Below are 14057 nucleotides of genomic sequence, written 5' to 3'. Positions count from 1 at the left end.
GGGAAAGGATATAAATTATAAGCTAAGGGACATTCTCCAGTGTGGAAGAAAAAGGTCACCAGTAGAACTACTTACTTTATCCAATATATAACACAGATACTTCATACTTGATGTTATTTGAGTTTTCAAAAATATTTTGGGGACTTCCCTGGTGGTCCAGTGGCGGGGACTCTGCGCTCCCAGGCCTAGGGGCCTGGGTTTGATGGGCTACAATTCATGGAGTCACAGAGTTGGACACAACTGAGCGACTATCACTTCCACTTCTTCCTTTCAGAGAACTACATCCTATTTGCTGCAACTAAGACCCATTACAGCCAAATAAATAAATACATATTTAAAAAATAATTTTGGTTCTGTCACTTTGCTGCTGCTGCTACTGCTGCTAAGTCGCTTCAGTCATGTCCGACTCTGTGCGACCCCATAGATGGCAACCCACCAGGCTCCGCTGTCCCTGGGATTCTCCAGGCAAGAACACTGGAGTGGGTTGCCATTGCCTTCTCCATTGTGTGAAAGTGAAAAGTGAAAGTGAAGTTGCTTAGTCGCATCCGACTCCTAGCGACCCCATGGACTGCAGCCTACCAGGCTCCTCCATCCATGGGATTTTCTAGGCAAGAGTACTGGAGTGGGGTGCCATTGCCTTCTCCGTCTGTCACTTTAGGTATCCTAAAACAAATTCCTTTGTTTTCTATATTATTTACAAATCAAGTGGAAAATTTTTTCACAGCTAGCAAAATATCACAAATATCAATCTCCTTGCTAATAAAAAAAAAATTATATTGGTTTTTCTTTGTATAAAAAACTCTAAACTCCAATCTCTTCTAATCCCAAAATGAAAGTAACTGCACATGGCTCCCTCTAGTGTCAAGACAGCAAAATATCAAGGACATTTAATTTTCTTGTAAGATTTACACACTTACTCAATACATTTATATATTAAGCTCTTAACTGGTATCAGATACTTTGCTTATCCTCTTACTAGATATTATGGTCCTAATTATATAATATTTTATAATGTGAGCATTGCTGTTATTTAAGTCTTGCCCCACTCTGAGACCCCATGGACTGCAGCACGCCAGGCTTCCTTGTCCGTCACCATCTCCTGGAGTTTCCTTAAGCTCATGTCCATTGAGTAGATAATGCTATCTAACCATCTCACCCTCTGTTGCTCCCTTCTCCTCCTGCCCTCAATCTTCCCAGCATAAATGTCTTTTCTAATGAGCTGGCTCTTCGCATCAGGGGGCCAAAGTACTGGAGATTCAGCTTCAGCATCAGTCCTTCCAGTGAATATTCAGGACTGATTTCCTTTAGGATGGACTGGTTGGATCTCCTTGCTGTCCAAGGGACTCTCAAGAGTCTTCTCCAACACCACAGTTCAAAAACAACAATTCTTTGGCCCTCAGCCTTCTTTATGGTCTTTATGGTCCAACTCTCACATCTGTACAAGACTACTGGAAAAACCATATGGACCTTTGTCAGCAAAGTGATGTCTCCGCTTTTTAATATGCTATCTAGGTTTGTTATAGCTTTCCTTCCAAGGAGCACCTTTTAATTTTGTGGATGCGGGCACTGTCCACAGTGATTTTTGAGCCCAAGTAAAGAAAATCTGTCACTGTTCCCACTTTTCCCCCATCTCCTTGTCATCAAGTGATGGAAGTGGATGCCATGATCTTAGGTTTTTGTATTTGAGTTTTAAGCCAGCTTTTTCACTCTTCTTTCACCCTCAAGAGGCTCTTTAGTTCCGCTTTGCTTTCTGCCATTGGTGGTATCATCTGCATATCTCAGGTTGATATTTCTCCTGGAAATCCTGATTCTAGATTGTACCTCATCCAACCCGGCTGGATGATGTACTCTGCATGTCAGATAATAAGCAGGGTGACAATATACAGTCTTGACATACTCCTTTCCCAATCTTGAACAAGTCCATTGTCCATTTCTGGTTCTAACTGTTGCTTCTTGTCCTGCATACAGGATTCTCAGGAGACAGGTAAGGTGGTCTGGTACTCCCATCTCTTGAAGAGTTTTCCAGTTTGTTGTGATCCACACAGTCAAAGGCTTGAGCACAGTCAATCAAGCAGATGTTTTTCTGGAATTCTCTAGCTTCTTCTATGATCCAATGGATGTTGTCAATTTGATCTCTGGTTCCTATCTTTTCTAAACCCAGCTTGTATATCTAGAAGTTGGTTTATGTACTATTGAAAAGCCTAGCTTGAAGGACTTTGAATATTACTTTGCTAGTATGTGAAATGAGCGAATTATATGGTAGTTTGAACATTCTTTGGTAGTGCCCTTTGGGACTGGAATGAAAACTGACCTTTTCCAGTCCTATAGCCACTAAGGTACATGCTCAGTTACTTAGTCACGTCTGATTCTTTGCAACCCCTTGGACTGTAGAATGCCAGGCTCCTCTTTCCTTGGGATTCTCCAGGAAAGAATACTGGAGTGGGTTGCCTCCTTCTCCAGGGGATCTTCCCCACCCAGGAATCGAACCCACACCTCCTGCATCTTCTGCATTGCAGGCAGATTCTTTACCTCTGGGCTATTTGCTGAGTTTTCCAAATTTGCTGACACATTAATTAAATCCAGCAATTTAACAGCATTATCTTTTAGGATTTGAAATAGCTCAACTGGAATTCCATCACCTCCACTAGCTTTGTTTGTAGTGATGCTTCCTAAGGCCCATTTGACTTCACATTTCAGGATGTTTACTGTAGGTGACTGACCACAGTATCGTGGTTATCATTAAGGCCTTTTTTTGTATAGTTCTTCTGTGCATTCCTGCCATCTCTTTGTAAGATCTTCTGTTTCTCTCAGGATGTTTACTGCAGGTGACTGACCACACCATTGTGGTTATCATTAAGGCCTTTTTTTGGTCTAGTTCTGCACATTCCTGCCATCTCTTTGTAAGATCTTCTGTTTCTGCTAGGTCCTTACCATTTCTGTCCTTTATTTTGTCCATCTTTGCATGAAAAGTTCCCTTGATATCTCCAGTTTTATTGAAGAGATCTCTAGTCTTTCCCGTTCTATTGAAAAAGCCTTCTTACATGAACAATGCAAAGAAATGTGAGCATATAAAGTGTATTTTAAATCCCAACTGAGAGCACAATGTAAACAGCTTTTCTAAACAGTGCTATCCCACTCAATTTACATTTAGTAAAGGCACAAAACCAATAAAATGCTAATAAAGTATAAATATCTTAACGTAGAATCGATATCTGACAACTGTTTTAACTTTTTTCTCTTTTGTTCTCCTTATTTATGAATTTAAGAAAATGGCCATGTGAACCAATTTCAGCCCAAGAAAATTGACCAGAGTGTTAGACAATTTTCTGAGAGTATCAACAGAGATATATTTTTGGACATACAGAAAGATAAACCCTTGAGATTTAACATGAAATCATGGTTGTGAACACAAAACCAAAATCTTTAATGTGTTAAGCCACTTTTCCTGTCCTGTGTTATCATCAATAGGTGTTCTATAGAAAAAGGATTCCCTGGTTATATAAGATTAAGATATGCTGGGTTAAACCAAACTTTACTGAAGGACCTCTCAACATTTTCAGTATGCTAATGTGGGTGGTGAAACACCAATACAGAACAACATAAAGCTTTTCCAAACTGACTTGACTGTGGAATCCCTTTTCTCTCATAATATCTAATGGCATCAAGGAAACTAATATTCATGGGAACAGAGCCTGGGAAATGATCTAATCCGAAACTGCATCAGTTGTTCTGCTCTCATCACAAATCTCCAACGCTGGACACTGCACCCACCCGATCCCTTTTTAGCATTCCCAGTATCTTTCCTATTTGGTAGCCACTGACTCTGCTTTGAGATCTTGGTGTTCTGGAATCTCAAATGCCCTATGATCCCCTGGTTCATTTGATTAAAAAAGCAAGTGGCTTCAAAGTTTCTGACATCATACAATGTATCCGTCTCCTTCACACTCCAAACAAATCATTTCATTCTCACTCAAGTGCTGAAATAGGAGATGCCGCTGTCACTCTTTCACAGACCTGATCTATGGACTTATCCTGAATGCAGCCTGAATCTTAGCTGGAAGGCAAAGTGTAATAGTTTAATGTTCAGACTTAGGTAAAAGAGCAGACTATCTCAGTCATCCCCAAGGAAAGCAAGGGCCAAAAGAACAACACAATCTGACCTGAGGGAACTGAACTCAGCTCACAAAGGCATTTAGAATCATCCTGGGGATGGTGCCCAGCCCTGGCATAAAATGAGAGAAAAGGGAGGAGAAGGTGAGGCACAGAGGCAACATGGAAACAGGACAGCTCTCTGAATCCTCTGGAGTTGAATGCTCCCAGTGCAGCTTCAGTAACTGGCTGGCTGGAAGCAACTTAATTCCTGACAAACATAAAGGAACACCCAAAGCTAAATGTGAAGATTAAAAATCTATTTTGGATTATCTGCTTTTCACTATGATTCAGAATAATTAAGAATAGTATGTTTATTTTAGGCAGTTTATAATCCTCTTTTTAAAATGAAGATGGATACAGATGGCCAACAAACACATGAAAAAAATGTTCACTCAACATTACCAATTATTAAAGAAATGCAAATCAAAACTACAATGAGGTCATCACCTCACACTGCTCAGAATGGCCATTATCAAAAAATCTACAAACGATAAATGCTGCAGAGGGTATGTCGAAAAGGGAACCTTCCTACACTGTTGGTGGGAGTGTAAGTTGGTACAGCTACTTCGGAGAACAGTGTGGACATTCCTTAAAAAGCTAAAAACAGAACTACTACATGACCCAGCAATCCCACTCCTGGACATATACCTGGAGAAAACAGTAATTTAGAACTATATATGTACCCTAATGTTCACTGCAGCACTGTCTACAATAGCCAGGACATGGAAGCAACCTAAACGTTCATCAACAGAGGAATGGATAAAAAGTATGTGATACACATATATAATGGAATATGAGCCATAAAAAGGAACAAAACTGTGCCACTTTCAGAGACATGGATGGACCCAGAGACTGTCATATAGAGTGAAGTCAGAAAAATAAATATCATACAACGTCACTTATATGTGGAGTCTAGAAAAATTTTTACAGATGAACTTATTTGCAAAGCAGAAATAGACATACAGACGTAAAGAACAAACATATGGATACCAAAGGGGAAGAGGGGAGTGGGAGTATGGAGAGACTGGAATATATATATATAGACTACTATGTATAAAATAGACAACTAATGAGTACCTACTGTATAGCACAGGAAACTCTATTCAATGCTCTGTGGTGACTTAAATGGGAAGGAAATCTTAAAAAAAAGGGGGATATATGTACACATACAGCTGATTCACTTTGTTGTACAACAGAAACTAACACAACATTGTAAATCAATTACACGCCAATAAAAATTAATTAAAAGATAAAATGAACATGGATCTGTTTTCTCAAGGTATTTGATACTTTCTTCTAGAACCTAAATTTCAGAGAAAAGCCCTTTAGAACACGATGAGGCATTTTTAGATAAACTGATGTCAGAATAGTAAGTCAGTAACCATTAATCTGGACAGGGAAATGGCAACCCACTCCATTGTTCTTCCCTGGAGAATCCCAGGGACGGGGGAGCCTGGTGGGCTGCCGTCTATGGGGTCGCACAGAGTCGGACACAACTGAAGCGACTTAGCAGCAGCAGCAGCAGCAACCATTAATCAAGTAAATCAAGGCCTATCTCATTTCATATCACTGTATCTTTAAATTCTCTTAAAAAAGTTCATATATTCACAACTCAAACAGCAATTTAAATTTATAATAGAAATCTATAATGCAACTAAAAGAAATTCATTGTTACATAACTAAAATTATGTAATTATACATTTATTCATAAAACAACAAAAGACTTAGGAATAGATCTGTTTATTGTACTGTGAAAATGGTCTTGATACATGTGAGAAACATTATATACTTTGAGGACAGCATTCAAAACTGTTAAGACAAAAGACAAACTATAATTTTAAAATCAATCTTGATTTAAGGGAAAGGCTATAAATTATTGGCTGGAATGCATTCAGCATGAACTCAGATTCTATATAACACAAAGCACAAAAAGAGTACAAAAGATGTTGGAGTCCAGTAAGCCCATACCTAGATTTTAACTGTAAAGCTGCAAAGACTTTTTTGTTTATTCTTATATACTATTTTTCTTCTGAGACAAGTTGATTTTATCTCCAAGACTTAAGGCCATTCCCTGTAAGAAAGAATGAAGATGTTTATACATAATTATTAAAACCGTATGTAATCAGTAGGTTATTTCATCTTACCAAGCCCCCACTCAATGATACCAACCAACACTGAAACTAGGATGTACAAAAAGACTCAACAAAGCTTCACTTGGTTAAGTACTTGTAGTGCTAGATTGACAGAGTCACTAGATTTCAAAAAACTAAAGAATACATTCACAAACACTCCACAGGAATTAATCTGACTTCAAATAAACCAGAATGACAGACCCAAAAGGTGGGCCATTTATTAAAGGAAGCAGTTATATTTCAAGAGTGAAAAGTGAAAGCGAAAGTTGCTTAGTCATGTCTGACTCTTTGTGACCCCATGGACTATACAGTCCATGGAATTCTCCAGGCCAGAATATGGGAGTGGGTAGCCTTTCCCTTCTCATCTTCCCAACCCAGGGATCAAATCCAGGTCTCCTGCACTGCAGGCAGCTTCTTTACCAGCTGAGCCCCAGGGAAGCCCAAGAATACTGAAGTGGGTAGCCTATCCCTTCTCTAGCAGATCTTCTCGACCCAGGAATCAAACTGGGGTTTCCTGCACTGCAGGTGTATTCTTTACCAAGTATGATTATTATAAATATGTGTGTGTGCTTAGTTGCTTAGTTGTGTCCGACTCTTTGAGACCCCATGGATTGTGGCCCGCCAGGCTCTTCTGTCCATGGGGATTCTCCAGGCAAGAATAATGGAGTGGGCTGCCATGCCCTCCTCTAGGGGATCTTCCTGACCCAGGGATCAAACCCAGGTCTCCTGCATTGCAGGCAGATTCTTTACCATCTGAGCCAGAATGAGGTTGTATTAGATCATATATATGATATATAATTATATTATTAGAAATATTAAAATAGTATATATTATAGATATAAAATAATATATCGTTATAAATATTAAAACAAATATATAATTATATTATAAATATATATTATAGATATGAATAATATATATTATAAATACAAGAATTGTATATATATACATATATATAAGCATCTAATGTCAACAATAAAAGTCTGTAAGTAAAGACTGGCTATAATTTCCAACAAGGTAGAGGTTTTTTTTTAGGAAGAGTTATTTCACAAGAATAAAGAAATCTTTAGTGGTTATTTAAAATGGGATAAATAAAATGGGCATTTATGTGATTAAAGCAAGATTTGATATTATACCCTACCTGAGGTTAAATGGGCCAAAAGGGACCCCCACTGGTCCCCAACATTAACAGCCAAACACGTCTGCTCTATTTACCCAGTTTTAAAATATGCATTTAAGAGGCTACAAAAATTTGCACTGAGATATTTGACCAGTAATTATTGGGGCAACAGTTAGACCAAAGGGCAAGAACTCCTCAGCTCAATCTCACTCTGGAGATGCCAGAACTTTTTATACAAAGGTCACTAAAATGGACAGGGAAAAAGAAAAAAAAAAAACTTATAAAACTCCTCTCTCTAAGACCAAGCTTGTTGATTGGATCCCAAATGAAAACAAAGGTTAAAGGGATAAAAATTTACAGAATTGAGATGAAAGTATATAAAATTGTATATTTAAATGGACTTTACATAAGATGGTTGGCATCCCACGTAGCTCAGTGGTAAAGAATCCACCTGCCAATGAAGGAAATGTGGGTTCAATCTTTGGGTCGGGAAGACCCCCAGAGAAGGGAATGGCAACTCACTCCAGTATTCTTGCCTGGAAAATCACACGGACAGAGGAGCCTGGCAGGCTACAGTCCACGGGGTTGCAAAGAGTCAGACACAAGTGAGCAACTGAGCACTAGCAATGCACAAAACACTAGTATGCCAGAGGACACTATATATAGAAATGAGAGAGACACAGATTCTTTCTCTTTTTATTCAGTTCAGAGACCATCTCAAAAAAAGCAACCGTTACCTGACTCTTTGCACGGATTCTTATGTGGCCAGTAACAGGGGCCTCTGGTCCCTGTTGTATCGGCTTTTCAATGCTAACGTTTGCAAGTGCATCTTCTCCAAATATGGAACGAGCATAGAGGTTGGCTGCCATAAAGCCACAGTAACCAGAAAGTGCCTGCAAGAAATTTGGGATAAACTTAATACTAGAGAACTACACATAAGCAAGACTAAACAGCACAGGTAAATTATCACCACTTAAAGCAGCTTATTCACCACTTATTCATACATGACTGTATGAACCTGTTGATACTCGCAGAACTATACATGTAAAATGTGTGAGCTTTACTGTTGTCTGTATCTCGATAAACTTGATCTTAAAGAAACAGCACTTATCCTAATTTGCATTTCTATATTCTTTGTTTAGAGTTGTTTGAGTGCCTCCTACACCAGACCTTAAGCTCTATGAAGAAAGAGACTATTTTTATTTTCTTCATTATTGTATATCCAGCAGCTCACAGAGTATCGGGCATATAGTATTTATCAGACTCAATATCTGTTGAATAGACTAACATGAATTAAAGCCTACTTGACTTGGTCTGGCAGTATTCTTTCACTGATTATATCACTACCACAACATTAGCAGAAATTTTATAAAGAAAACTTCCTTACATTCTCAGCTTCAGTTTTTGGTCTTTTTCTCTAGTCTTTTTTTCATACATACACAAACACAGCAAAAAATCAGAGTACATTAACAATTCCATACTTGATCAGATATATTCTGACCCACAATCAGAATCAAAAGAAGAGGTCATGGACATTTTCTAATCTAGTACACTTTGGAATAAAGTTTTTAGTTAAAAGGGAGAAGACTGAAAAGAAAAGTCAATCTGACTATTTAGTTGGGTCACTGCTCTAGGGACAAGCAGATACTGCTCCTATTTCAGTAGAAAGCAGTAAGCAGATTCACACATTCTACAGGATAGTTTTTTCTAACTAGTCCAGAATGACACTGCTTTTCTCAGGCTAAGTAAAAACACAATATACTACAGAAAATACAAGAAAGCCAAGAATCTACCATTACTCTGTATCAGATTTAAGAAGTACCCAGGCAAATCTTACCTTCTCTGGAGTGAGGCATTTCATGTTGGTTGACTTTAATATGTGCTGTAAATAGTCATTTAAATCAACTATATTTGTGTTAACTGTCACCTGTACAGAGGAAGAGGAAAAAAAGTCAAGAGATTATACTTTTAACAGAGAGAAGGCTGTGAATTTCTTATCTTGGGGCTGATAAAACAATCACTTATGTGTCCTATTAAAACCTCCTTCCAAGTACTTAAGGGGAAAGGGTGGGCAATGAAAAGTAAATGACATCTACAAAATCCAACAAACTGTAGGCTGGTATCAGAACTTTCAAGTACAGATAACTTCATAGACCGTCAACATGCTGTACATAAAATAGTTCTAATAAAAATCAAGGCTCATAGGAACAAAGTTCGCTAGCAAGCCACTGACTGCAAAGCTTCTATCGGATACTGATTCAATGGTAAGTTTCTATTCATACATACAGGGATGGAACATTGTTTATAATGTCTTGAACAATTAGATTAATTATAGAACTGTTACTCTCACCAATTTACAACAGTAAATTAACCAAACCAGTTGCATGCTTTCCAGTTAAGGCTAATTTGTAAGCATAGATACTGAAAGACTTTACTTTTCACATCTGGGATTAATTTTATCAAAGAATCCCTCAACACTAGCCAAAAAGAAAGATAAGGAGTTTAAGAAAATCATCTAAGGACTAACTTTGTTTTCCCATTCAAATTCAGCCCACATCTGACGGAATTCGGCATCAGTACAAGTTGCAGGCTGGATATAGTCCATGATGTCAATGTGAATATCACTGAGGACCACACAATTTCTGTCACTTGCTGCTCCAGAGACATCATAAACTGCAATTTAAAAAGATTCCCAATCACCAAAGGCAAATTTTAATTTAAAAGTTTTCATATTTCCAAATAACAACTATGATATTAGCAAATAGTTCTGCTTACTCAATACTGAGCTCTATTGTGTATGTTTTACAAATTAATTACTTATTTAATATTCCCATTAATCCCATGTTACAGTATTATTACTTTCCATCTTATAGAGAAACAAAAACAGAAAAGTTAAGTTGCTCAGGGTCACAAAACTGGTTAAGTGGCAGAGGCCAGGATTCAGTCAATGAGTGCTTACATAGCAGTTGCAATGTGTTATAGACACTGTGGAAAGATATACAGGTAATAGTGTTCCCACAGTATAAGGCAATGGCACCCCACTCCAGTACTATTGCCTGGAAGATCCCATGGACGCAGGAGCCTGGTGGGCTGCAGTCCATGGGGTTGCTAAGGGTTGGACACGACTGAGAGACTTCACTTTCACTTTTCACCTTCATGCATTGGAGAAGGAAATGGCAACCCACTCCAGTGTTCTTGCCTGGAGAATCCCAGGGACGGGGGAGCCTGGTGGGCTGCCGTCTATGGGGTCGCACAGAGTCAGACACGACTGAAGCGACTGAGCAGCAGCAGCAGCAAGCTTACCAAGAATAAGTTCCTTTAATTTTCAGCCCCACGTCTAAAAATAAATGTATTTTTCTCTGAATCAACTTATCAACTTTCACCACCTCACTTTTGCTGCCTCTTCTCTTCAAGGTTAATACTTGCTGCCATTCGTGATGCCTGCTTTGGTTTAGGACCTCACTCCATCAGTCATCACCTCTTTTACTCTTAATGTCTTTACCTTCATACTGATTTCCTTCCACTAGAGTTTATGAACATAGTCAAGGCTCTCTCATCTTCAAAAAAAAATCTCTCATCCTTTACTTCTTTTCTGGCTACTGCCCCCTCTCAATCTTATCAAAACCAAGGTCCTACACTCAGAGTGATCTACACTCACTGTCTTTATTTCTCCAAGTCCAATGTAGCCCTGAACCTACCACTATTGCCCAAGACACACCGTAAGCAATGTTTTACTATCACTGATAGTCAACCTAAAGGACCTTTCTTGTAGATCTTCTGCAGCTTTGGACACATCTTCAAGATTTTTCCTTACTTCTCTAACCACACTTCCTTTACAGGCTTCTCCTTCTTTTAATATTGCTCTGAATAAAAAACTCTGAACAGCTTTTAATATTCTTGTTCTCTTGGATTCAGTTTTCAAATCTCCCCTCTCTAACTCTTTATGCCCTCTTTAGGTAATTTCTTCCATTTCTATGGTTTAAAAACAAATATTCATCTCTACTTTAGACCTTCTGTTAAGTTCCAGGCTCATCTCAAACTGCCCTTCAGTAACTTAAAGACCGTTTAATTTATTACATCTCTCAGTCCTTCTCTCCTGTATTCCATTTCAGTGATTAACATAAACACCAACCTAATACACCCAAGAAGGAAATCTGAGGGTTGCTCTAGCCACTTACTGTTAAATCAATAACCATGTCCTGGACATTCTACCCCCTTAATATCTATTATATTCAGCCCTTCTCTTCATCCTGGCCATTACTGTGCTGGTTCAAACTCTCTGTCATCTCTCACCTGGGCTACTGCAAGTCTACTAGCTAACCTTCCTGCCTCTTCCAGTCTTCTTTAGCGCTGCCATAGAAATATTTAATCATGTGATTCACCAATAGTTCCTCAATGGCTCCTCTTTATATCCAGGATCAAGTCTGAAATTCTTAGCATGACAAGTATAGTACAGCTGCCACTAACCTTCTCAACCTCACTCTTTTCTACCATCAGGCTCTAGGCCACTCTCAATTCCAGGTATATCAAACTACTTGCATTTGATTCAACTGAATCTCTGTCTGTAGACCAAGTACTGATCTTTCAAAACCCCACTTGAGCTTCAGCTCCTCCACAAAGCCTCTCCTCCCAACCCCCCACCACTCTGTGAGAAATAACCGAATCTCTGCATAGACTTCCACTTCACCAGCACAGGCTTCTGTCACAGCGCTTAACATTCTGTACTGTACATTATCTATTTCCCTTACTGAACTAGAAGCTATTGAGGACAGAGATTTTTTTGTTCCTACCACAGAAACTGCTTTTTTAAAAAAGAGAGCTTATTGACTAAATATCTTTGTGCACGCTAATCCCTAGGTGGCTTGGAAACAAACACCTGTGCACAGTTCTAGACTTAGTTCAACGGTTGATAACATTCCTTCCTCCTTTATAAAGCCTTCCATAGTTAGCATTTTCCCCCTATGATCCCAAAGCACATAGTATATACCCTAGCTCTTAGCATACTGTATTGTAACTTTATATTACTTATTCTTCTCCTCTTGCTTGACAGTTTGAGGACAGTGACTCTCATTTCTGTACATCCAGAACATAGTACAACTCTGAATAGCACAGCAGATGTCCCATAAATCAATAAATGAATGGATTCAAGTCCTGTCCTCAAGAAATGTCACACAGCTGCTCATTACAGAAATTCCTTAATAAAAACATCCAAACATCACAGGCTATAAAACAATTCCTTACCTATATTACCAAAAATTATTCCATTTTCTGTTGATGCTACTTTGACATTAGCTTTAATATTTGCAAAATCATGAGGAGCAAGAGTCAAAGGAGATGGCTTTTCCACAAGTTTCAAGTCCCCTGAAAAAAAATTTAGATGTGGCTAAAAAGACATACATATTAACCTCTCCAATCATAAAACCTTAAAATACAGCTCAATAGTTTCTGGTAAAACAAGGAATAAAAGAAGGATTATGATTCAAATATGAGGATAAAAAAAATCATTTAACACTATTATTCACATCAATATGCACATTTTCTTTTAAAAGGTAAAAGGCTTCTCAGAATAATTGTATATTTAAATTTGTTTATGTGTGTGTGGGGGGGTTGTATTTGGGGCATACCATTTTATTTCAGTGAATGGATACAAACTTTTCAAAAAGCTTAAGTCTTAAACTGTACACTCCATTACAAAGAAAGATAAACCAACCTGAAGAAAGAATCAATTCTTTATGTAGGACTCAAGCTATGCTGACGAAGACAGGGCAGAACTATGTTCTCCCTTGATTTCTTAAAGCCTCTTAACTCTTGCTTAAGTCATATAGAATTTTGTAGGGAAAGTGCACTGTTTGTATTTACAATTTGTATTTTCCAACTTCAAAGCCAGATGCGTAAATGTGTCTTTATTAAGAAGAAGAAAAAAAACTCACATTGCTAAATGTGATGATGTATTACTTTGGCCACACATGGGGTATGCATTTAGTTATGAACTCAGAAAATATCTTGTTCTGCACTAAGGCAATTGAAACTAACTAAGCTATCTGGTGAATCTGTAATATAAGCAGTTCTTATGTATATTTTAAAAAACTGACATATGTTAGATCAAGCTCACTGAATGAACCTATCTAGGAGTACCAAAGAACATAAGCATAAGAAAGTATCACAGAGGCTCAGAAACTAAGACTTGATTCAAAATGTCACAAAGGGCTCAAGAGAATTCTTACACTAAAACTTGTACATGTCTCTTAGTAACCTGTCATAAAGATTTACCATATAATAAAACTTTCCCTTTATGGTAACTTTCCTTACCCAGAGTAGCTAATTCTAACGTGCAGTTCTGCAAGGTGTCACTGGTTTGGTTCACAACAAGTACATCCAGGACGATGTCATACTGGTTGACATGAACATAGGCTTCTGCATACACAGGGTCTGAGAAACCTGTCAACTGGGTAACCTGTCAGGCAAAAACAATCAAATGACTGAGACAATCAAATATATCCTAGCCAAACGACTAGGGATGTTAGGTGATTAACAGATGTACTTAGATTAAACCAGTCATTCGAAATGGGTATAATAAAATTCTTTTATAATTTAGACATGGTAATTGCAGCTTACACATTACCATGTTAAATATGTTCAGCAAATACATTAAA

General features: G+C 38.1%; 1 protein-coding gene across 1 annotated transcript in view; it reads right to left on the bottom strand.

Moving 5' to 3' along the window:
- Nucleotides 1-5876: 5876 nt before the first annotated feature.
- Nucleotides 5877-14057, bottom strand: part of COPB1 (COPI coat complex subunit beta 1) — a 34709-nt gene continuing 26528 nt past the window's right edge. Inside the window, exons 17-22 of the mRNA XM_061440731.1 lie at nucleotides 13714-13858; nucleotides 12646-12765; nucleotides 9932-10077; nucleotides 9242-9331; nucleotides 8142-8297; nucleotides 5877-6223 (exon numbers count right to left, since the gene is read on the bottom strand). Coding sequence (XP_061296715.1) covers nucleotides 6164-6223; nucleotides 8142-8297; nucleotides 9242-9331; nucleotides 9932-10077; nucleotides 12646-12765; nucleotides 13714-13858 — 717 coding nt within the window. The 3' untranslated portion in view covers nucleotides 5877-6163. The remainder of the gene's footprint in view (nucleotides 6224-8141; nucleotides 8298-9241; nucleotides 9332-9931; nucleotides 10078-12645; nucleotides 12766-13713; nucleotides 13859-14057) is intronic.

Source organism: Bos javanicus, chromosome 15 (assembly GCF_032452875.1).
Source record: "Bos javanicus breed banteng chromosome 15, ARS-OSU_banteng_1.0, whole genome shotgun sequence".
Taxonomy (NCBI): domain Eukaryota; kingdom Metazoa; phylum Chordata; class Mammalia; order Artiodactyla; family Bovidae; genus Bos; species Bos javanicus.
The sequence above is the reverse complement of the archived record's forward strand: the minus strand, read 5'-3'. Positions and strand labels throughout refer to the sequence as shown.